This window comes from Nelumbo lutea, chromosome 6 (genome assembly GCF_056320005.1).
Source record: "Nelumbo lutea isolate HS-2025 chromosome 6, American lotus-T2T, whole genome shotgun sequence".
Lineage (NCBI taxonomy): Eukaryota > Viridiplantae > Streptophyta > Magnoliopsida > Proteales > Nelumbonaceae > Nelumbo > Nelumbo lutea.
Window position 1 is genome coordinate 47,790,048 of NC_142689.1, and position 26,232 is coordinate 47,816,279.

The 26,232-nt window shown below is 42.4% G+C and overlaps 1 protein-coding gene across 1 annotated transcript; it reads right to left on the reverse strand.

Moving 5' to 3' along the window:
* Positions 1-9,228: 9,228 nt before the first annotated feature.
* Positions 9,229-10,110, reverse strand: LOC148848838 (uncharacterized). The gene has a single exon (XM_088951367.1). The coding sequence runs from the start codon at positions 10,108-10,110 to the stop codon at positions 9,229-9,231; it is 882 nt and encodes a 293-aa protein (XP_088807493.1).
* Positions 10,111-26,232: the final 16,122 nt, after the last annotated feature.

Genomic DNA, 26,232 nt, shown 5'->3' on the forward strand with positions numbered 1-26,232 from the left:
ACCCAAACTCTCCTAACACCTTTCTTGGTTGAAAACTAAATGCCTTTATGTTATGGACACACTGCCTAGCAGCACACTGCGGCGTAGTCATAGGCAGCGGCACGCACAGCAAGCCGCACAGCAGCATGCACCGCACGGCAGCAGCACTAGGCAACAACACTGGGCAGCAGCATGCACCACGCGGTAGCACCACTGTGAGATGCGCACGCCGCCCGGCAGTAGTAGTAGGGCGGGACCCACACGATAGCTCATTAGGGTGGGTCCACACTTATCTAACCACATCAGCTCTACTCACCAACTCGCCACCAGCTACTCCAGTGCTCATCCCTTATCCTTATCTTATCTTATCTTATCTTAAGTAAGAGTTGTGTTACCATTATGAGTAGGTAATTTGGAGTTTGAGTTTAAGTTGGATTACCCTAGCCTAGCCGAATCCAACAAGGAGTTTCCTTCTGTAATCTCCTATTTAAGGACCTACGAATTGAAGGCATTCAATTTTCAACCAAGAAAGGTGTTAGGAGAGTTAGGGTGATCTCTTGGACAAATCACCCATGTGATTGCCACAATAGGGTCTATACACAAGGGCAAGGGCAAGGGAAGACAGGAATCTCTCCTGGTGGACCGACCCGTGACGAGATCCTATGCGTGGGCCCATAACACTTTACTTTAATTCGTAGCTCCTTAAATAGGAGATTACAGAAGGAAACTCCTTGTTGGATTCGGCTAGGCTAGGGTAATCCAACTTAAACTCAAACTCCTAATTACCTGCTCCTAATGGTTACACAACTCTTACTTAAGATAAGATAAGATAAGATAAGATAAGATAAGATAAGGATAAGGGAAGAGGACTAGAGTAACTGGCAGTGGGTTGGCGAGCAAATCTGATGTGGTAAGATAAGTGTGGACCCACCTTGATGAGCTATTGTGTGGGTCTCGCCCTACTACTGCTGTCGGGCGGCGTGCATCTCACAGTGTTGCTATCGTGTGGTGTGTGCTGCTATTGTGTGGTGCATGCTGCTGCCCAGTGCTATTGTCGTGCGGCACATGCTGCTGCCTAGTGCTACGCGTTGCTGGGCGGTGCATGCTGTGCACTGCCAGGTGGTGTGTGCTGCTATGCGGCGCTGTCGGGCAGTGCGTGTTGCTATGTGGCCTGCTGTGCGCGCTGCTGCCTATGACTGCGCCGCGATGTGCTGTCGGGCAGTGTGTCCATAGCACACTTACCGATAAGCAGGGGGCTAATGTAGGTACATAATGGTCACTCAAACCATCAAAGCACAAAGGGTGTCGAATCAATACTACACGGATGCTTGCGATGAGCTCATAACCCACCGCACATCTGCAATGAGTTCATAACTCACTACATATCTACGACAAACTCATACCAAGAATAGGTTGTAATGAACTTTGGCCTATGCAAATTTGCGATGAACTTTGGACACATGCAGACTTGCGATGATCTTTAGACATGCGGGGACCCGTGATAAGCTTTGGACACACATAGATCTACGATGAGTTCAAAGCCATTACAAAACCACGAAAAGCGTAGAATTATTGTAAACTAGAAATAAATATTAGAAACATGTGCATCTTTAAATTACTCGCATGACAGGATGCTCTATGGGCGTAAGGGCGTTTTGACTAAATAATGATGTCACCCATGCCACGTCAGTTAAAAGGGTCACAAAAGGAAGTAGCACACGCAGATTATGAGAATCCTCAGATGAAAGGAAGGTTCTCCATTGAGATATCTCATAAGACATATGGCGAAACCCTAACAGTACTCCCTGACAACTGACAATAAATCCAATATTCCCTTTCCTTGTGGGAATTGAATGCTTTTGGCCCCTTCTTTCGGGACCTCAGGATCTCTCCCTATAAATAGGGATCCATCTCATAGAAAAATCATCACTTTGTCATCTCATTTGCCCTAGCCTTTAGCTTACCTCCTGCACCCGGTCTTACTTTGTCCTTCAAGGAAACCCTTGTACACATCTAAGCCACACTACTCAGAGAGGAGAAGAGAGGAGAGAAATGAGAGTCCCCCTTTCTGAGAAACCCTAGGTCAAGGTCATATCTATTGTCCTACCAATGGGGAAGAGTTATTCCCATTTACATAGAGAGGACCCCAAGGCCATAAGGAGAAGGATCTGAAAGAATGGTAGGATCCATCTAATGGACGCCATAAAGGTTGCGGAATGGGTGGGCGAATTTCAAAAATTTCCTACCTTCTCTCAACTGGGAATCATATTCCCTAAATTTAGAATACAATATTCAAGGATCCTACTTGAACCATAATCAAACCAGATCTGTACCAAAAGATAAATGGGAGGAATATACCTGATCCGGAGAAACAGTATCTCCCAAAGTTGGTGTTCACGCCCAAAGAATGCTCCAAGATCCGTTCCTACTGAAGATGACACAGCTGTGAATGGAACAGAACCAGCAGGGTGCGTCCTACACACTGGATCCTTCACAAGAATCCTCTGGAAACACTAAACACTGAATCCTTTTATTCTTTGTTGCAAGACTAATGTCACGAACAGATTTCTTGACTTTCTTTTCTGCAAAGATCTAATCTTGCAAAAAAAAAAAAGATGGCAGCGGCAGGAGGAGATCTCCAAAATGAAAAAGGCTGAACTACTTTTTCTGTTTTTCTGGAGAGTATCAATGAGATCCTCTCTCAATTCGCAGGAGATATCCTATACCTCTTCAAGGTGGTTCGAAATCTCCTCCTTTCTTCTTGATTAAGAAACCTCCTTTTTAAGAGTTATCCCAATCCAAATCAGTATTTGGATAGGGGATAACCTTAATCCTTTCTGCAGATAGAGGTAGCTTACTCCTGATCTTATCAGGAGGTTACCAGATTCAAATCTAATTTGAATTTGGTCTCTAAGAGTGGATAAGGCTAAAGGCCCAATCCTTTTACTAACTTTAATCTCAAATTCGCCCCATGGATGGGTGATCATATCAGCCCACCTCGAAATGGGCTTTTGGCCCATTAAGTGTTCAGTGTCTAATTACTTTCCAATCTGCTGCCCAGGTGGGCTTCTTTGTATGGCGTGGGACCCAAGCATTGATCTACACACCAGCCACATGGGTTCGGCCCAGCCTCTAAAACAAGGCCTAGCCGAATTCACTGAAAAACTCAATGAACCCCTTGAGTCCATCATATGGACCCTATGGGCCCAACACTTACATTAAGTGGTCCCTGGGCCAAGCCATCTTATAAAAACCCAAGGACTGTGGGCAGGTGCAAGATTAGCCCATCAGGCATTATCCTCAATGGTCTTACACTTAACCTCTCAGCCCTTAATGATCAAGCACTGCCCGACAAGAGAGGACCTCTCCCTCGGTTGCAAGGAACAGTGCCGCACTCTCCTCTCACAAGGATCCCGGGAATTAAAACCATTTGCAAACAATTCGAAACCGTACATATATATATATATATAAATATATTAATTTTGCAAAACAAAATTCCAACGATTGAAATCAACTGCCGGCAGTTTGGTTTCCATCAGAGAGAGTGCATTCCCGATCATTACCCTTTGTCCGACAAAGTGGCTGATTTTGTCACTATGATCACCCACTCAGATGAATTCTCAAACTGCCCCAACATACCCAGGTTTTGATCCCCGCTAAGGATCTCACTGATTGGCATATCAAAGGCAGCCTGATCCAACACCTAGTGAAATGTCATAATCGAGTCTAGGGGTCAGGTGTAACTTTCCAGTTTTGCCCATCTATCTCCAAGGTCCAGGGCAATACTGGAAATCTGGTCCGGTTCAAGGATTCAAGCAATCCCATACTGCATGTGCCTCGGGTCTTACCCTGATGGCTGAGACAGGTCATCCCAACACTTGGTGGCACACGAGTATCAGCCTTGGCAGGATAAATCTCCCCAGACTTATCCAACGGCTGTGAACATTTAAAACTAACATGAGTCTCTATAAATGTCCAGTTTTAGGGTTTTACACAGAATTAAACCAAACAACATGAATCAAACATGCACTTTATTTATTTCCACTAAATAACAAAAAGTACATCAAATCATATTGAAGCTAAGGGCATACAAAACTGTCTAACAGGATCTAAAAGGAGACCTTTCCTATTAGGAAAGGGGACCTTTATATCATCTATTAAGGATTCTCACATAGCACAAGTAGACAATGTCCCCTTAGGGGTTTCCTGGTAACAATGTGTTAAAGGACAAGATCTGACTTGCAATGTTATCACAAGTCGACACCTATTGTTCACCATGGGTCCCAAGAGGTGTTTTATACTCATCGTAAGTCTTCAATGGCCTTTCTTGCTTATCGTAGATCTCCGGTAGCTTTTAAGCTCATTGCAAGCTTGTATAGGCTTTGAGCTCATCGCAAGCCTGTGTAGGCTTTGAGCTTATTGCAAATCTGTGCCGAGTCATGAACTCACTTTGGGTGTCTCTATTGCATTGGTTTAGCACCTTCTCAACTATTGCAATTACGGTGATCAACATGTACCTACAATTAACCCCCTTACTTATTGGTAAATGGAAACTTAACAATAATCATTTTGTGTCATTGGGCCTAGAAATTTTTAATTTGACTAGTGTCAATGCCCGATTTTAGCTTTGTCTACCACCTGAACCTCCAATTTACCCCAAACACCCGATCAAACCCATTCAACCTCCCTAAAACATCCAAAAACCAAAAAATCCCAAATTTCACCCCGAAAGCCCTTAGATCCACCATTAAACCTACCTGATACCGATCCAGTGGTCCCAGTAAACCCCCCTTGCACCTCAACCATTAGATCAGACACAATCATCAGACCCAAGACCATGCAAAATACCTACCCATGAAATTTCAGCTCAAGATTCCTCCATTTACCCTTTCATCAAGTAAAGATTTCATTTCAGTCGATCTCGTTAACCTAAACTCTCAGAACCCATATTCCTTTGATCTTGATACATCTGAACCAAAAAAACCACACAATTAGATTTTGAATACATCAAAACACTTGCCCATAAAGTTTCAACCCCAGATTTCCCTATTTACCCTTCCATCAAACCAAGATTTTGTTTTGAAATAACCCATTGACCCAAATTCCTACGATCTTGACTCTCTAAGACTAATCAAACATCATCATCTTATCCTGGACACCTCCAAACACCCACCTATAAAAGTGCATCCCAAAGCACCTTTGCTTACCCATCCATCGCACCAAGACTCCATTTTGAGGCTCCAGATTGATCGGATTCCAAATCTTCCTTATCCGGGCCTAGTTAACCCAATCTCACCTTACCAATCACCTCAGGCTACCTAAAAATCCTACCCTATGATATCTCAGCCCAAAACACCTTTGTTACCCCAACATTGTACCAAGATTCTGTTTCAATGCTCCAAATTGGCTGAATCCCAAGTCCTTCCAATCTGAATCCATTTGACCCGATATGGTTTTACTAATCATCTCAAACTATCCAAGAAACCTACCCTAATAAGTTTCATCCAAAAAAGACCCCGTTTACCCCTTGATCACATGTAGATTTCATTCTGGGGCTCTAAATTAGCTTAATCGAACCTTTTTCCAGATTTGCTTGATCCAGGCCCATTTTTCCTCATCTAACCCACCAATCAATCCAACCCCCCTCCCCAAAAACACTTCACCCCGTCAACTTTCAGTTAAAAATACCCCTATTTACCCATCCATCGAGAAAGAATTTGCGAAACTTTTACCCCATCAACTTTAACCTCCTTTTTGATCTGCACGCACAAAACTTTTAGCATGCCCCCAGTTTTGTAAGAATTTGCGAAACTACACCTGAGTCTTCTCTTAAAGGAGACCTAGACGCTTCATTTTCGGGGTGACAAGAAGAGGAGCCGAGAGGAGTAAGGGAGGGAGAGAGACAAGAAGGAAGAGTGAGGAAGAGCTCTAGAGAAGAGAATGAAGAGAGAGAGAGAGAAAAGCTTTGAGAAAGAGAGAGCAAAATAAAAGGAGAGCTAAGAAGAAAGTCCAGAGGGGGAGAGAATGTCATCACCCCCTACTTCACAATGGCGACGAATGAAGTGTAATATGCCGCAGTGAACGGCTGGTGGGTGCTGAACCCAACCAAAGATAAATAGTCTTGCTCTAGGTTAATAATTTGCAGATAGTGATGAGCAAGGTCGTCTCCACAAGGATTGGGTGGATTTATTTCCAAGTAAATGGATTAAGGGGGGTTTGTAGAGCTAAGGAAAACAAGTAAATAGCAGAAAATAATAGAAAACAAAAGATCAAATCGATGGGAGAAAACTTCTGGTTGAAGGGACAAGTTCAGCTTTGATTTGTAGCATTAATCCTTGATGCAAAGATAGATTCATATGTTTATGAACAAATTGGTTATAGCTACTAACAAGCTCTAACAACCAGCCTCTACTCTTATTATTCGACAACCAAAGCAAGCTCTTCGATTGCTTCCCTATTAATAGGCAGTCCTAAACAAGATCTTAGGATTTAACCTATTAATAGCATTAAGAGGGGAGAGACCCAATTCTGGTCAGCGATTTCACAAGCTCGGACCATTTAAACCAGATCATACATTTTTCTAACATAGATAGAAAACTTTTTTGCAATCAATTTATGTTAGTTGCCACCATGATCGAACCTACCAATCATATACGAAATTGGAGGTTCAATTGGCCATAGATTATTTAATTGATTAAGCAAGAATCAATTAGATCTCACAATGCTTACAAAATCAAAGCTTCCCTAACCCTTCAACCAGAAATAAAAACTTACAGACACTTCATGATGAAATCGCAGCTTCCAAATGAGAAAGGGGGGTGAACTCTTGCTTCTTCCTCCTTGGTTGCTGATTTCTATCTCTGAAGACTGAAGCTCTCTTGGAGGAATTGATGCCTTGGGTGCTGTTCCTCCCCCCCTTTATATAGATTTGGGGAGAGGGCTGCTTTCCAACTCCCTTAAGGAGATTATCCTCAAACTGGAAAGTTCTAGTCTAATTTGAACTTATCCTACCTAACTCTTATCTCTTATTTTTTTAGGATTACAATTTGAGAATTTGAATCTGATAAAACTCTTTTATTGATATTACATTCAACTTTTATTCTAATGGAACTCTTGGATCTTGAATTCGAATTAGGCTTCTTTAGCAATCCGGACTTACTTCAAGACTCTTCTGCGAAATGGGCTTCAGCTTGCGAAATGGGCCTTGCTGCGAAATTGCTCTAACTTTGGGCCCGAATTATTCTTCAATGCAGACCGATTCTGCCAAAACCCAAAATATTAAAGTTCTGAGAATTTTTCTTATCTTTCCATTGCTTCTTGAATTGTCCAAATCCGAGTCTGGAATTGAGAGTTATGCCTAGATCACTGTTCGGTGCCGAAACTGTGCAAAAACATCCGATTATCCTTGTTTTCTTCCAATTGCCTATCTACTTGCCCTGAATCAAAATACAAGAGTAATGAGTCCAATTAGGTACCAATTAAGTGCAAAATACTAAATATTGAGGGATAAAGATATGACAAATTTTATTCTCATCAAATCCCCCCACACTTAAACCTTGCCCACCCTCGGGCAAGTCAGAATTCAAGTAAAAAAAGAACAAGAATAAACTAGCTATCCTACCAATTTTTAAACTCAACTCTCCTTCATCTTTCTCCACAAATATTCTAGATTAATTATTGCGAACTGTTAAATCAACACAACCAAGTCATACACAACTCATCCATCAGTCAATCCAATTTTTGCTACTACAAACCAGGAAGTAAATCAGGGAAAACCTATCTATCTTCTCTCTCTTTTTATTTTCTTCTTTTTCTCTCTTCTGAAGAAGTGAGCATTTTATGCTCCATCTCACTTTTGGATTACTTGGTCAGTATGTGCATTTTATACTCCATCCTACTGTTTGAATTACTAGCTAATAGGTGCATTTTATGATCCGTCCTACTATCAGATGACTTGGCTGGTAGGTGCATTTTATGCTCCATCCTACCATCGAATTATTTGGCTGGTAGCTGCATTTTATGCTCCATCCTACCATCGGATTGCTTAACCGGTAGGTGCATTTTATGCTCTATCCTACCAATTATAGCAATGGTAAAGTATTTTCCCTATTTACTTAAACCTAAATTTAGGACTAGCTTAACTGAAAATAGCTTCAGATAAGTCAGGTACTCCTTAATTGTACCACACTACTAGGTCCACAAGAATTTTCTCAAAATATTGTTTCAATTGATTTCAAAAGAGTTGTGGATTTAATATATATATATATATATATATATATATATATTTGAACTAAAATAAAATCCTATACTCTCCCCCCCCCACACACACACACTTAGTTTACATACTGTCTTCAATGTAAGGTAAAAAGAAAAGGTGGAAATAACTTAACTATAAATGCTAAAAACAAGAAAAAAAAAAGTAAAAACAAACTTCCCTGTTTTTAATCATAAACCGGATCCTCTAGGTCTTGTAGTTGCAACTTCTGATGCCTTCCCTTTTCATCTATCATGGGTGGGTTCAAATCTAGAATAGGGGCCTGCAAAACAGAGGGTACAGGTTTGTTGTTAGGAATCGGCAACATAATATAAGGAGCATTACCTAACTGTTGTAACTCTGGAGAACCATTCAATGTTGCAAGAGTTTCTTACAATTTAGAACTCCAGGTTAACTCCTCTTTCTCATGATGCTTACAAATGGTGATTTTGAATACATCCTTCCCATCAAGATCAAAAACTTCTTGTGTTGGATCCTTGCATTTAGGAGGTAATTCCTTTTGGAGGATTGCTGAAACATTTCCCCTATGTGGACTTTCTCATCACCTTTCAACTTCTTTTTAGTGATGCACAACTCCTTGAGGAATTTAGCATAGTGGGGTACTTGCTTCATTGCATCAAGGAGGGGAATATTTACCTCAACCTTGTAGAATGTCTCAAGAATATCCTTGTCTTGCTCCTCTATCTTGGATTTTGCAAATCGACTAGGAAAAGGTGGAGGGATCATTATGGCTTGGGGCTTTTTACCACTTGGATCTTGAGTTTGGGTGGCAGTGCTTCCTTTTCTATTTCCTCTTCAGTTGTATTCTTAGGCACTTCCTTGCTAGGTCTATTCAGCTCCTTTCTACTTCTCAAGGTGATCGCATTAACATTCTGCTTCGGGTTGACCATGGTCTAGGAGGGTAGCCTTCTTAATACTTGAGATTCCATTTGACTCATAACAATTGCCAATTGGCTGACCTGATTCTCCAAATTTCATATGCTTGTCCTTGTCTCCTGTTGAAATTGTTGAGTGTTAGTTGCAAGTGCTTTAACAATTTCATCTAGAGACATACCTAGGTTAGATGACAAATATTGTGGAGCCAGTGGTCTAGACTGATATTGTTGTTGGAAGTCAAAGGACTTGGCTCCGTAGCTAAGGTTAGGATGATCCCTCCATCCTGCATTGTAGGTATTTGAGTAGGGATCGTATCTCTTTTGTGGGAATCCTCCAACAGCATTGGCTTGTTCATAAGGTTCATCTTGAAGCATAGGGCACATGTCGGTTGGATGTCCCGGAGTTGAACAAATCCCACAAGCCTTCACCATTTGCGTGTTACCTGTGGCCAATTGACAGACAAGAGAGGTCTGGCTTGCAATTTTTTGTTCTAGGGAGGAGATGTTTACCTCGTTAGCATGGGTTGCTGGAGGGTTGAGCCTACAGCCGAATTGTTGAGAGTTGGCTGCCATGTTTGAGATCAATTCTCTTGCTTGTGTTAGAGTTTTGTTCACCAACACTCCTCCGCTTGCTGCATCAATCATACTCCTATCCATTGGTAATAACCCTTCATAGAAAAATTGGATAAGGAGTTGATCTGGAATCTGATGTTGTGGATAGTTGGCACAAAGCTGCTTAAATCTCTCCCAATATTCGTAGAGAGTTTCTCCACTGAATTGTCTTATGCCACAGATCTCCTTTCTGATGTTAGCAGCTTGAGAGGCAGGGAAGAACTTCTCAAGTAATTGCCTTTTCATATCGTTCCATGTGGTGATAGAACCGAAGGGTAGGTAGTAAAGCCAATCCTTAGCTTTATCAGCTAATGAGAAAGGAAAGGCGCACAGCTTGATCTGTTCCTCGGTAACACCTTGAGGTTTCATGCTTGAACATACTACATGGAATTCTTTTAAGTGTTTGTGGGGATCTTCACCTGAAAGTCCATGAAAAGTAGGGAGTAAGTGTATAAGACCAGATTTGAGTTTGAAAGGTACCGCTAGATCTGCATATTCAATGCTAAAAGTGTTAGACAGTTTTTGTATGCCCTTAGCTTCAATCTGATTTGATGTACTTTTGTTATTTAGTGGAAATAAATGAAGTGCATGTTTGATTCATGTTGTTTGGTTTAATTCTATGTAAAACCCTAAAACTGGACATTTATAGAGACTCGTGTTAGTTTTAAATGTTCACAGCCGTTGGATAAGTCTGGGAGATTTATCCTGCTAAGGCTGATACTGGTGTGCCACCAAGTGTTGGGATGGTCTGTCTCAGCCACCAGGGTAAGACCCGAGGCACATGCAGTATGGGATTACTTGAATCCTTGAACCGGACCAGATTTCCAGTATTGCCCTGTACCTTGGAGATAGATGGGCAAAACTGGAAAGTTACACCTGACCCCTAGACTCGATTATGACACTTCACTAGGTGTTGGATCAGGCTGCCTTTGATATGCCATTCAGTGAGATCCTTAGCGGGGATCAAAACTTGGGTATGTTGGGGCAGTTTGAGAATTCATCTGAGTGGGTGATCATAGTGACAGAATCAGCCACTTTGTCGGACAAAGGGTAATGATCGGGAATGCACTCTCTGATGGAAACCAAACTGCCGGCAGTTGATTTCAATCGTTGGAATTTTGTTTTGCAAAATTAATATATTTATATATATATATATATATATATATATATATGTACGGTTTCGAATTGTTTGCAAATGGTTTTAATTCCCGGGATCCATGTGAGAGGAGAGTGCGGCACTGTTCCTTGCAGCCGAGGGAGAGGTCCTCTCTTGTCGGGCAGTGCTTGATCATTAAGGGCTGAGAGGTTAAGTGTAATACCATTGAGGATAATACCTGATGGGCTAATCTTGCACCTGCCCACAGTCCCTGGGTTTTTATAAGATGGCTTGGCCCAGGGACCACTTAATGTAAGTGTTGGGCCCATAGGGTCCATATGATGGACTCAAGGGGTTCATTGAGTTTTTCAGTGAATTCGGTTGGGCCTTGTATTAAAGGCTGGGCCGAACCCATGTGGCTGGTGTGTAGATCAATGCTTGGGTCCCACACCATACAAAGAAACCCAACTGGGCAGCAGATTGGAAAGTAATTAGACACTGAACAGTTAATGGGCCAGAAGCCCATTTCGAGGTGGGCTGATATGATCACCCATCCTTGGGGCGAATCTGAGATTAATGTTAGTAAAAGGATTGGGCCTTTAGCCTTATCCACTCTTGGAGACCAAATTCAAATTAGATTTGAATCTAGTAACCTCCTGATAAGATCAGGAGTAAGCTAACTTTATCTGCAGATAGGATTAAGATTATCCCCTATCCAAATACTGATTTGGATTGGGATAACTCCTAATTAGGAGGATTCTTAATCAAGAAGAAAGGAGGAGAAACCCTAACCAAGAAAGAGAAACATCAGATTTTGAACCACCTTGAAGAGATATAGGATATCTCCTGGGAATTGAGATAGGATCTCATTCATGCAGTTTAGCCTTTTCGCCTTTAGAGTTCTCCTCCTGCCGCTGCCATCTTTTTTTTTTTTGCAAGATTAGATCTTTGCAGAAAAGAAAGTCAAGAAATCTGTTCGTGACATTAGTCTTGCAACAAAGACTAAAAGGATTCAGTGTTTAGTATTTCCAGAGGATTCTTGTGAAGGATCCAGTGTGTAGGACGCACCCTGCTGGTTCTATTCCATCCACACCTGTGTCATCTTCAGCAGGAACGGATCTTGGAGCATTCTTTAGGCGTGAACACCAACTTTGGGAGATACTGTTTCTCCGGATCAGGTATATTCCTCCCATTTATCTTTTGGTACAGATCTGGTTTGATTATGGTTCAAGTAGGATCCTTGAATATTGTATTCTAAATTTAGGGAATATGATTCCCAGTTGGGAGAAGGTAGGAAATTTTTGAAATTCGCCCACCCATTCCGCAACCTTTATGGCGTCCATTAGATGGATCCTACCATTCTTTCAAAAAGATTCTTGGTGTAGATCCAGTGCGGCTTGCTCTCTAAGGATTCTCTCTTCATTATTGGCCATGACATCTTCAGAAGGATGATTGGATGGCTCAATGATTTCTTTAGTCGACTTCACTCCAGATTTTTGGAGTGATGCTGAATTGTTGCAACATTGCTTGGCTTCCTTCCTATGTTTTCGATCTCAGGGTCGTAGTGGAGTTCACCAATACAAGAAGAACGAGGCATAAACCAAGCAAAAGGAAATAAATCTACTTAGGACACCAATCCCCGGCAACGGCGCCAAAATTTGGTGAGTGCCGAACCCAACCAAAGATAAATAGTCTTGCTCTGGGTTAATAATTTGTAGATAGTGATGAGCAAGGTCGTCTCCATAGGGATTGGGTGGATTTATTTTCAAGTAAATGGATTAAGAGGGGTTTGTAGAGCTGTAGAAAACAAGTAAATAGTAGAAAATAACAGAAAACAAAAGATCAAATCGATGGAAGAAAACTTTCGGTTGAAGGGACAAGTTTAGCTTTGATTCGTAGCATTGATCATTGATGCAAAGATAGATTCATATGTTTATGAACAAATTGGTTATAGCTACTAACAAGCTCTAACAGCCAGCCTCTACTCTTATTATTCGACAACCAAAACAATCTCTTTGATTACTTTCCTTATTAATAGGCAATCCTAAACAAGCTCTTAGGATTTAACCTATTAATAGCATTAAGAGGGGAGAGACACAATTCTAGTAAGCGATCTCACAAGCTCGGACCGTTTAAACCAGATCATACATTTTCCTAACATAGATAGAAAACTTTTTTGCAATCAATTTATGTTAGTTGCCACCATGATCGAACCTACCAATCATATACGAAACTGGAGGTTCAATCGGCCATAGATTATTTTCATTGAATGAGCAAGGGCCCTTCTTGCTTAATCAACAAAAATAATGCTCACAGTTAAGTCGCAGAAAACATATGAATACCCATAAACAATAAACTGAAATAAAAATCAATTAGATCTCACAATGCTTACAGAATCAAAGCTTCCCTAATCCTTCAACCAGAAATAAAAACTTACAGACACTTCATGATGAAATCACAGCTTCTAGATGAGAAAGGGGGGGCAAACTCTTGCTTCTTCCTCCTTGGTTGCTGATTTCTATCTCTGAAGACTGAAGCTCTCTTGGAGGAATTGATGCCTTTGGTGTTGGTCCTCCCCCCCCCCCCCCCCTTTATATAGATTTGGGGAGAGGGGTGCTCTCCAACTCCCTTAAGGAGATTATCCTCAAACTGGAAAGTCCTAGTCTAATTTGAACTTATCCTACCTAACTCTTATCTCTTGTCTTTTTAGGATTACAATTTGAGAATTTAAATCTGATAAAACTCTTTTATTGAGATTACATTCAACTTCTATTCTAATGGGACTCTTGGATCTTGAATTTGAATTGGGCTTCTTTAACAATTCGGGCTTGCTTCAAGACTCTTCTGCGAAATGGGCTTCAGCTTGTGAAATGGGCCTTGCGATGAAATTTCTCTGACTTTGGGCCCAAATTCTTCTTCGATGCGAATTGATTCTTCCAAAACCCAAAATATAAAAGTTGTGAGTCTTTTTCTTATCTTTCCAGTGCTTCTTGAATTTTCCAAATCGGAGTCCAGAATTGAGAGTTATGACCAGATCACTGAATGGTGCCGAAATTGTGCAAAAACATCAGATTAACCTTGTTTTCTTCCAATCGCCTATCTGCTTGCCCTGAATCGAAATACAAGAGTAATGAGTCCAATTAGGTACCAATTAAGTGAAAAATACTAAATATTGAGGGATAAAGATATGACAAATTTTATTCTCATCAATGGTTGAGGTTACCTGACGTATTCCGGAGCATCCTTTCCCTTTTCGTGAACCACGTCCTAGACATTCTTACCAGTATCAGTCCTTTCTAGCAGCACCATCCGAATTCAGGCCAAAATACCCGATTCAAGCAATTCCATCTGACAATTCCTTTTTCCTCTCTTTGTTTTAATTCTCAACCGATACCCTCCCTTGCTCAAATGTGATACTTAGTCACCAACCATTAGAGACAGCAGTGAAACTGTGTCATGCTGTCTCTGTAATATCTCAGGTTGATGACAAAAGTAATATGGGAGTGCTATTTCGTTTTACCATTAACTTATCATCTATGTTGTGTCTGTCGGATGTCGTGTGATATTTCCGTTTAATCCTACTTAGTTTCTTTACTTATTTCCTTTTCTTTTCCCTTCAAAGGTGTTCAGTCATTTAGTTTCCTTTATTTTCTTTATTATTTTTGCTTTTCTTTATCTAATACTTCTGATCTGAGTTGGCATAATATCTGAATCCAAGTTTTACATTGGTGATGGGAATAACCATCGAACCAACTTCTACAAAAGGTTAAAGGCAGCTCAGAGCTTATTTCTTATACCATGTAGGTCCATTGATGAGTACATGGTTTACTTACAATTTATGTAGTTCTGTATGTATTTTATGCCGGTTTGATTGAATTTCACCCCATCTTTGCTTGATGTCAAGAAAGAATTCAGGGGGAACCAACTCAAGAAAAAGAAGGCATAAAGCAAGAAAAGAGAGCCAAAATTTAATTAATTTAGCCCAGCCCAGCCAAGAGAGCAATGGAGGAGCAATCAGTCCATGTAGCCCATGCTACACTCTTTGGGAGAACCCAAAGAAAGAGCCTAGCAAGAAGGTTAAATTCGGCCCAAGAGAAGGCCCATTTTAGTGCAAGAGTAACCTAAAGTGCAGCCAAAAAGTGCTCAAAACTCAACTAAGTTGCAGCCCAAAGGGAGCAAGGGGTGGCAACTTCACGAGGCTTCAAAAAGGAGAAAGGGGGCAGCACTCTAAAAGGTTCAAGAGGGGTGAAGTGCACCCAATTCTAGAAGCTTCAAGAGAGGCCTCTAGACTCCTTGAAAGCCTATAAAAAGAGGTCTCTTGAAGGGGGGAAAGTGTCCAATTGCTAGAGTTCAAGGCTCTCCATTCCCTTGGGTTCAAAATTCAAGAAGAGGAGAGGAAAAAGAGATAGGCGCAAGAAGAAGAAGGGCTGAAGAGATCCAAGCAACCAAGGAGAGAAGAAGGTGAGTTCAAATTGGGGAAAGCTTGATTGAGAGATCTATGTTCTATTCTTACTTAATTCATGTAATTTCTCTTTATTTCTTTCCTTTCTTTCTTGTTATAATGGAATTCAGATTATGTAATTTAGTTTCTTGAATCATTCGAATGTGCTAGGTCCAATCTTGTTGTTTCTTGAAGAGAGAATAAATTGAAGAACTTATTGGCCAAATTGTTCTCTTACAAATCCAGATCTGAAATTTTAGATCTGAGATTTGTAATGTCAGAATTGCTTGAGAAAGAATTCAGACATTCTTATTTCAGCTTGGCCAATTTGTTCTAGCTCTTGGAATTTGTAGAGTGCTTGAGAGAGACTCAAGAAATTCATATTTGCTATTCAAGAACTAAATTGCATGCAAGGTTAGAGATAACTTGCACAATTTAGCTGGTGATCAATTTAGATCTGAATTGATGCCCTTGAAGTGTTTGATTTAATGCATGTATGAATAGATTCTTGATAGAGATATAAGAATCATCATTAATGTATAGGATGAGCATGCACTTGAAAGAGGTTGTTCATTGCCTTGGGGTTTCACCAAATCAAGGCTGAATCATCTTCCATTTAAATGATCCAAGAAGGTCGATTTTTGAATCATGAATTTAATTTTTTAGCTTACTCTTTCAACTTGAATGCAAGGTGATTGAACCAATGTCTATTAGGTAGTTTGTAGTTCAGAATTTCATATTTGAATAACATGTAGTATTCGGTTAATCAGATAAGGGTTGGCTGGTTTAGTATTAGTAGTTGCTACCTAAATTCTCATGGGAACGATACTATACTCATCTTTTATTACTTGAGCAGCTAGTGCACTTGCTAGTGTCACAATGACCCACCATCCATGTTTCCTTCTCTCAACCGCATGCTCTGTTTTCTGTATTTTTCATAACGTATTGATCAAAGTTCATATCATGGATGTTATCTAAGGTTAATGATCAATGTCAATGATTGTCTTGTTTCCCCTTGATTCTACTCTTTATGTTAGTTAAAGTTAATATTGGCTTAATAATTTTCTCCTATCTTTCTTTTTCCTTTGGAATGAATACAGAGATTTAATTTCTTTGTGAGAATAAACTTCTCCTGGACTTAGTAATTTGGGAAGTGAATCACATTTGTTTTGATTTTCTTAAAACGAGCTTTAATGTGAACCTGGAACCTTGCATTCTTGATGAGGGGTAATTTAGCACGACCTAGTAAGTAAAGGTCACGTGGACACGATCTGCCCGTAGAATGACAACTCAGCAAGGGGAGCCTAGTCAGCAGTTTAGGGAGTTTGGATCTTCTGCCACCTCGGCATTATGCAACTTCGGCATAACACCACTTAGGCATAAGGTTACCTCGGCACAACGCCACTTCAGCATAATCACCCCGGTGCCTAATCAAGTTCGGGGCCCAGGAACCAAAGTGACACATAATCGATTCCAGAAGGTTCCTAGCAGACTCTGAACATCACGGGATCACCCTGCATAATGGCAGGCCTTATCCTCTCCCCGCCTGGATCAGGCGGCGATGATAAACTTCATTGACTGATACATTACTCCTCGACTAAAGCAGAAATGGATCTCATCCACTCAGGTTGTAGATCCCGAAACCATTTTGGGAAATCCATGATAGCTCAGCAATATAAGGGCATCAATCCCTCCAGGGTCCATGTACGTGCGATTATTTGCTCACTAGCACTCTAGCACTTTAGCACTCAAGTATTCAGCTCACATCTACAATATAGTATTGACTTAGGCATCGGAGAGGCCTCACCAGGTTAGCCACCCTGGGTTTTCTGATCCTTTATTTTGCAGCTTGGTCCAGCTCGCTACGCGACTAGGGTCAAGGTCATCTTCCAGCTAGGAGTATCTAGATCGTGCACTATCAATTGGTGTTGTCTTTGGGAACGATCGAAAGGTCATCCCAATCCTATTTATAGTACCTCAATGGAATCAACCAGCCACAACGGAAAGAGTAACATGAACATTATTGGGTGGCAATAGTAGCAAATAGTTGCTCCCCAAGGATCCTCAGTGACTATCAGCCAGTTCACCATTCCTCTGACCGCCTCCGGGGTCCCATCACCGTCTGTGCCACACACTGCCAAACAAGTGAGTGTCCCGCTTCCCCCAAGTGAATGCCATGTTCTCAGAGCCTACCATGATTCCCCATGGAGTTGCGCACTCCCAGTTCAATGACCTTATCCAGAGAGTTCGAATGATGCAGATCCAAATGCAACAGATCCAGCAGTTTCAGCAGTACTATTTTTACCAACAATATCAGCAACAGTTCCCACCATTGCAACCAAGCCAGCCGACAAACCATCATCAAGGGCAAATCCAAAACCAAAATCAGCACCGGGCTCACCAGAACGCCTGCCAGTCTCCCCCCCACGGGGAAAGAACCTCGCAGGTACCGGTCCCTCCCTCAAGATGGACCCTACCGCGGGGTAAAGTAGGCGACCGATGTACTCCCCCAGCTTCCCAAAGAGAGAGTTCAAGGGATAGGCCCGAATCCAACCAGCCCGAGAGGCGCAGTCAGCAAATTTCTCATGAAGATTGTCAGTTCGGGGCCCGAGGCGCAGGCTCAAGAAGATACCCCTTGGTTCCGCACAACAGCCAGCACTGAGCGCCCGACGAAGAGGAAGCGGCGAGGAGAATCTCTTAACCACCTCGCCCTACTATTCAGAGTAAGATCGAAGCACTTGACAACATAGAGGCCGGCAGTACAAATGCCACTCCACCAAAGGAGCAGCACTGGCAATGTTGCAAGACTCGCCATTCATCAGCAAGGAATGATCCACCAGCGAAGCCCAGCCATCCAGCAGATCAAGGTCGAGGAAGAGAGGAGGTGAGCTCAGTGGTCATAGGAACAACACTTGCTCTTTTGATCCGGCCTTCCCCCTATTACCCGAGCTCCTAGCGGCCCCAATTCCAAAAGATTTCAAGGTGCCACTTCTAGACAAGTACGATGGGTCCTTTGATCCCAACAATCACGTAGATGCATTTCAGTCCCAGATGCATCTCGCTAGGGCCAATGAGGCTTGTATGTGCGTGGTTTTCTTCACCACATTCAGAGGAGTAGTTTAGACATGGTACAGAAACCTCGTGTCGAGTTCCATCAGAAGTTGGGCGCAATTTGCGGATAGGTTTACGGCCCACTTCATCACTAGTAAGAAGTTCCCGAAGTCATAGGAGAGCCTTCTGAACAAGGTATAGAGGGAAGGAGAGTCGATTCAGAGTTACATCAAGTGCTTCAACGAGACATGCCTGTAGATACCGGACCTTGACCCAGCAGAACGTCTCATCGCAGCACACAAAGGAACCACCCACAAAGAGTTCAAGTGGCACATCGTGGCCAACAAGCCAAAGAACATCACCGAGTTCCTTAAGTTGGTTGATCAGATTATCAGCACAAAAGAAGAGATAAACCAGAAAATCGACAACCAACCCGAAGAAAAGAGGAAGAGAGAGGAAGAAGGAGCGAGCAACAAGAAATGGAAAAAAAGCAAGTCCCCAAGCTCGAGGAGTAAGTCCCCCTCGTGAAGTTATAGATCGGCTTGGTGTTCCAGGATCCTATTAGTGGAGAGAACAAAATATACTCCCCTGAAAGCGAAGCAAGGAGAGATCCTAATGGCCATCAGACTCCTCTATCATCAGATGGCCACCTAGGCTCCGTGGAGACCCAACGACCAGGAACTCGAACGTCTATTGTCACTTTCATCGGGACCATGGTCAAAGAACAGAAAACTATAGAAACCTCCACGATGAGATCGAAGAGCTAATCTGCCGTGGGTACTTAAAGAAGTACATTTTGAGTGAAGAAAAATAACAAGAGAGCCAACAGGGAGAAAAAAAAAAAAGACGCCTCAGAGAGCAGTAAATAGAACGAGCAGCCACCTCGCCCACTGCCAGAAGAAAGACCGATCCGCGGGGTGATTAATATGATCACCGAAGGATCTATTGTAGTAGGGTGCACACTAGCAGCTGGGAAAACATCAATCCGAGAGCTAAAGCACGAAGCAGAGAACCCACCCAAGCTACTTTATTGAGGACAATGCCCATGGGATTCAGTATCCTCATGATGACGCCCTGGTCATGAAGATGATCATCAATGACTTTGAAGTAAAGCGGATCTTGGTGGACTCAGGCAGTTCAACCAATATCCTCTTCAAAGGAACCTTTGACAAGTTGCAACTATAGCAAAGCGATCTAACACCCGTAGATGCCCCACTAGTAGGGTTCAGCGGGGAGGAAGTCAGGCCTATAGGTCACGTTAAAGTACTAGACTAGGTGGGCACATGGCCAAGTATTGTCCGGTTTGAGCACACATTCTTGGTGGTCATGACTTCATCCCCCTGCAACACAATCATAGGTTGGCCCATTACGCATGTTTTACATGCAATAGTGTCAACTTACTATCTTGCGATGAAGTTCCCAATGTATTACAGAGTGGGGGTAATATGAGGTGACCAGCTCGAGTCTCGGAGGTATTATGTGGCTGCCCTCAAAGGAAAGGAAAATTTGGTAGAAGACATCGAACTGGAGCGACTAGCAGACTATAGTGAGGAGCGAGCTGCCCTGATGAAAGAGACGGTCCACATATCGGTGTCCAAGACCAAACCGACCAGGACTCTCCGGATCGGTGCACTAGTAAGCAAACCGCTCTGAACACAGCTAGTAAGTTTTTTACTTAACAATTTAGATGTTTTTGCCTGGTCCATGGTAGAAATGCCCATAATTGACCCTAGCGTCATAACTCACAAAATGTGGACCCTCTATTTAGGTCAGTCAAACAAAGAAAATGCAACCTCGCCCTAGAGCGGTGGAGGGTAGTCGATGAGGAGGTCGGGAAGCTCCTTGCCATAGACTTCATCAGGGAGGTCCACTACCCAAGCTTGGTCGCAAACCCAGTGCTCGTGAAGAAAGCCAATGGCAAGTAGTGCATGTCCGTCGATTACACCAACCTAAACAGAGCCTACCCAAAGGATTGCTTCCCCTGCATAGAATTGACCACCTGGTAGACGTGACCTCAGGGCCTAAGTTGCTGAGTTTCATGGACGCCTACTCCAGCTACAATCAAATTAGGATGGACATAGCTAACCAAGACAAAACTGCTTTTGTAAATGAACTTGGGCTATATCGTTATAAAGTTATTACCGTTGGTTTGGAAAATGCTGGAGCAACTTTCCAGTGACTTGTAAACAAACTTTTTGAACCTTTGATTGGCAATAAAGTGGAGTGTTATGTTGGCGACATGGTCGTGAAGACCCAATTTTCTAGATCTTTAATTAACGATTTAGATGTTCTTTTTCAAATTTTAAGGAGATATAATATGAAGTTAAATCTGAATAAATGCATCTTCAGTGTCACGTCGGGCAAGTTCCTCGATTATATAGTAAACCAATGTGGCACTAAAGCAAACCCGGACAAAATCAAGGATATCTTAGAGATGCGACCACCCCAGAAAATAAAAGAAGTCTAGAGGCTGATTGGCCGGGCAGCAGCCCTAAGCCGCTTCATGTCTATGTTGGTAGGTTGGTGCCTCCCCTTCTTTAAAGCAATAAAAAAGAATGGGACTTTTGAATGGACCAAAGAATGCCAGCTCGCATTTGACGAGCTGAAAAGGTATCTAAGTAGACCCAGTTTTAACCCGACCTGAGGAAGGAGATGTATTGAAGTTGTACATCTCCGCAATTGACGAAATAGTCAGCTCGGTACTAATCAGTAGACCTGTTCATGGGACGGGCCGGGCTCGGGTTGGGCTTTTACTCTTTATTAACAGAAAAATATTAGGCCCGAGCCCGGCCCAACCAACGGGCCTACAACTTGGGCCCGAGCCCAGCCCTGATAAAAAGCTCAAAGCTCGAGCCCAAGCCCGAAGCCCGATCTAATAAAAGAAATTCGAATTTTTCCCTATTCAAATGGACATTATCTATTTTAATTCAGATGGTTTTTCCCATATTTAAATGAAAAATGGGCCTGCAAGTGAATCAACAACCCTCTTAAATCAAAAAAATTATTCAAATGGACATCACATAGTGTTTTTACTTAGGTTTAACTATAGGTCGGGCCGGGTCAGGCTCGGGCTGGGCTATTTTGGCAAAGCCCGAGCCCGACTCGATATTTATGTGGGTCGGGCTTTTTGGCCCGAGGTTAAGCCCGCAGGGCAAAAAGCCTGTTCAAGCCCGTCCGGATGAACAGGTCTACTAATCAGAGAGGTAGACCTGGTTCAACGACCGCCTACTATGTAAGTAGAGTGTTGTAGAATGCAAAGACCAGATACCCCGACATCAAGAAGCTAGCATATGCGCTAATAGTAGCAGCTAAAAAATTATGCCCATACTTCTAAGCCCATACCATCATCGTCCTTAAGGATAAACCTCTGAGGCACATCCTACTTAAGCCCGAGGTGTCTGGGAGATTGACGAAGTGGTCCATCGAGCTTAGTGAGTACGGCATCCGGTTCGAGCCACGACTAGCGATCAAAGCCAAAGTCTTGGCAGACTTCGTAGTAGAATGCACAGTCAGCACACCGGCCTCTAAACTGACTGAGCCTGCTCGCATGACGGATGCATCAACCAGTGCATCACCGGTCCCGATCAAAGCAGTACCGACCTGGGACGAGGAGCCCTGGATCCTCCACATCGATGGCTCGTCCAACTAGCGAGGAAGCGATACGGGGCTAATACTATACGGCCCAAGCGAGGTGAAGTTGGAGTACGCTCTCCAATTTGGATTCAAGGCATCGAACAACCAAGCGGAGTATGAGGCACTAACTGCTAGGCTCAACTTAGGGAAATGGGAAAGAAACACCTCATCGTCTACAGCGACTCTCAACTGGTGGTTAACCAAGTCAATGGTGACTATGAAGCTCATGACTCGACTATGGCAGCCTACTTAACCAAAATCAGAGAGATTCTATCAGGCTTCAGTTATTGCTTCATCAGGAAAATTCCAAGGTCTGAGAATGCTTATGCCGATTCTTTATCATGACTAGCAAGCACGAGCGACAACACTATGTGGACTGTGTACATAGAGGACCTACCTCGACCCAGCATTCTTAGAGGGGTAGAAGAGGTCGCTCCCGTGTTGCAAGCGGAACCAAGCTGGATTAACCTGCTAGTTGATTATATGCTCCATGGGACCCTACCTACAGAACACAATGCAGCTTAGAGGGTAGAGCATCAATCGGCCCGGCACGTCCTCATAAACAGACAGTTGTATAGGAGATCCTTCATGCTCCCCTACCTACGTTGCCTGTGACCCTCAAAAGTTGAGCCCGTATTTCATGATATCCATGAAACACTTGGGGGATAGAGCCTTTGCCCAAAAGACATTAAGGCAGGGCTACTACTGGCCCACAATTGAGGTAGACACACTCGAGCTCATCAAGAAATGCGATAGGTGTCAAAGGCATGCCAACATCTATCATTAGCCTGCTACCGATTTGAAGTATTTTACTAGCCCGTAGCCCTTCGCGTAGTGGGGAATCGACATCCTCGGTCCTTTTCTGCCAGCAACTGGGCAGAGAAAATTCTTGGTTGTGGTAGTAGACTACTTTACAAAGTGGGTGGAAGTCGAACCGTTAGTAAGCATTACAACCCAAAATGTGGAAAATTTCTTTTGGTAAAACATTGTGTACCATTTTGAACTGCCCAAAGTCTTGATTTTGGATAATGGGAAGTAATTTGAAGACATCAAATTCCAGAACTGGTGCATCGAGATGGGGATTCAGCAAAACTTCACTTCGGTAGCACATCTACAAGCAAACGGGCAGGCCGAAGTAATGAACAGGGCTATTCCCCATTGACTAAAAGCTCAACTTGCGCGAGCTAAAGGGTTGTGGGTGGATGAGCTGCCCAGCGTTCTTTGGGCCTACCACACTACCATCAAGACCGCGACGGGTGAGACTCCCTTCAACCTCACATATGGTATAGAGGCGGTGATCCCGATAGAGATCAAAGTACCCAGATTGTGAATAGGGGCTTATGATGAGGAAATGAATAATGATGAGCTTCATACCAACCTGGACCTGGTAGAGGAAGCGTGGGACATGGCCTACATCCAGACTGTGGCATACCAGCAGCGAGTAGCTCGGTACTATAACGCCCGGGTCAAGAAGAGGTAGTTTCGTGTTGGCAATCTAGTCCTCCGGAAGGTTATGGTACCTGAACCCGGCATGGGTAAGCTCGGATCGAGCTGGGAAGGTCTATACTGTATAAGACAGGTGTACGGGGAAGGCACGTATGAGCTCGAGAATTTGGAAGGGAAGCAAATACCTCGACCATGGAACATCGACGACCTAAGAAGGTACTACGTATGAGTCCACAACTCCAAGTATAAATTACTTATGAGACCACCGAACTGGTAAAAAAGACGACGAGCTGGAGAGAGGACTGTGAGTTACTCTCAAAAGCCTAAGGGCTATGGTGTCGAGCTGACAAGAGACCTTGACATTATAGAAGTCCTACTCACCTCCTTGGCATAGGCATTTTAAGGTCTGGTCGCCTCTTCGATACGAGCTCATTAAAACCCAATCGCTTTGGCATGGGCAAGGCAAAGTAACCCAGGCACAAACAGGTCGGGCATGTACCTTGCAGTGTTTGTTCACCCTGGTGTACAATGGCGATTAGATTATTCCTATTTGTATTGAGCTTGCCAGCTCGGGAGTAATCTACAATTAGAAAAATTTGGTCCTATTTGGTTTAGCTAGCCAGCTCGCCAACTCGGGAGTAATCTATACTTAGAAAAATTTGCTCCTATCTGGTTTAACTCACCAGCTCCCTAGTTCGGGAGTAATATATACTTAGAAAAAATTTTTGAACACAAAGAGTTTTGCAAAATACTTGTATTCCATTGATAAAGAACTTCGAGTACATAGTAAAATAAAGGAAAGAGTGAATGGTTACAATTGTCTAGCCGAGCTTGGAGTCTCGGAAATCAAGTACTGCAAGGGGGGTCCAAGAAAAGAGGCATCAGTCAGTTCGGGGCTCCTCATCCTTAATGGAGACTTCAGCAGGAGATTTGTCTCCATACGGTCCTCGGTGGCACCAACCTCCTCTCCCTCATCATCAAGTAGGATGTCGTCGCTCCTCACCCTTAGTGCACTTTTAGCTGCAATGGATGAATCTAGTGATTCTGCAATTTTTACTCTTAGTGCTTGATTTTTCTATGATTTCTTGCTCTTGGTGCTTAGTGGATGGATCTAGTTGTCTTGAAATTTCCACTCTTGGTTCTTGAAAATTTCTACTCTTAGTTCTTAATTAGCCCCCTGCTTCTTGATAGAAGTCATTCTGTCAAGAAGCATGAAAGAAATTAGATCATATTTGTCACCCCCCTATTTCTTGATGGAAGTTGTTTTTTCAAGGAACATTTGAGAGAGAAAAGATTGGGTCAAGTCTGTAGCCCACCATTTGAATTTTTTTGGGGTTGGGTTAAGCATGTTTTGTCGATAGGTGTATATAAGACCTCAAGCACATTGATACGTGTTAAATATTGATGGATCACCCAAATGATTGAACAACGTTGTTAATAAACATGTGTCGTGATTGATGTGTTGTTGATAAAGTTGCTGGTGGGTTTCTAAAAAAATAGGAGAGGTTCGAAGATAGTTTTAAGGTATTATGACTACATTTTTGTAAGTGAAGTATCAGGTTGGGAGAAAATATGGCATAAAGGTGATAAGAAGACCCCCGTTTAATGTGTAAGATTTTTTGGAACATACTAATGTTCTTATGATGTGATTTATTGCAACTACTTTGTTGCAGCATACTGATATTCTTGTAACAACAATATCGCGAATCATTTATTTGAACTATGTGTGGTAAATATAATCGTGCAGTTTGGTCAATGTGTTGAAAGATTAATAGTCAATTGAAAATAGTGTTTCCCCCGCTAGTTTTGGTGTGAGACGGATGGTGTCAAAGCTCACTAGTGCCATGTTCTTGAGCAATTGTTTGGTTATAGTAAGCTTTACAGTCACTAGTGCCTTAGATTAGTAAGCCAGAGCTTCATAAGTAATGTGCAATGTTTTGGGCTGCCAGGGCTTTGTGAGATTATGACTGGGGTTTCCAAGGTATGTAAGATCACAATTGGGGTTTCTGAGGCATATGGCATTGCTCTTGGGGTTGTCAGAGCCTTCCAGGGTTTGTCGGGGAATACAGCATCAATCCTAGGGTTGCTAGGGCATTTGGCATTGCACTTGGGGTTGCCAACTTCTTGGGGTTGTCGGGGTATATGACATTGCTCCTGTGGTTGCCAGGGCCTTCTTGGGGTTGTTAGGGCATATAGCATCGCTCTTGGGGTTTCCAGGGTATAAGATGATCTCCTGGGGTTGTTAGGGTATAAGATGAGCTCATGGGGTTGCCAAGGCTTTATTACAACCAGGGTGTCAACCCGAAGGCGGTGCCCAGGTCTAGTAGACCAGGCCTGTGACAAATAAGTTGCATTGGTGATTAGCACTTGTTGTTCGAGACTTCTATGTGATGCTGCAAGAAGCACGTTAGGGAACTATAGGGAATATGATGAATGGATAAATGCTTGTTTAAAATTCATTTAAAAATTCATAAGTTGATTCAAAGCCATATCTCCATTGTGGAGTAAAAAGATTATATTTAAAAGCATGTTCTTGATAAATAGAGATGAAACCTAATTTCTAAACCAATTAATAATATACTTTAGGAAGAGATATTGAAAGTATGTTTTTGAGAATAACTATTTGATTGGAAGTTCCATGCCACATTTCGTTCAATATAAGAACTTCAATTGTGCTTGGGCAATCTGCAACAATGAATACAAGATATTTCCTCCAATAAAGTATAAATCTAGAGGAGCTGTTTTTTTTTTCAATTAGTTTGGTCTACTTTGTATGCCATAATAGCTAAATTGTCCTCAATAACAGTAAATTTATATTAATTCG

Bases quoted from the DNA above. Each gene is read 5' to 3' on its own strand.
- LOC148848838 (XM_088951367.1), bottom strand. From the start codon at position 10,110: ATGAAACCTCAAGGTGTTACCGAGGAACAGATCAAGCTGTGCGCCTTT.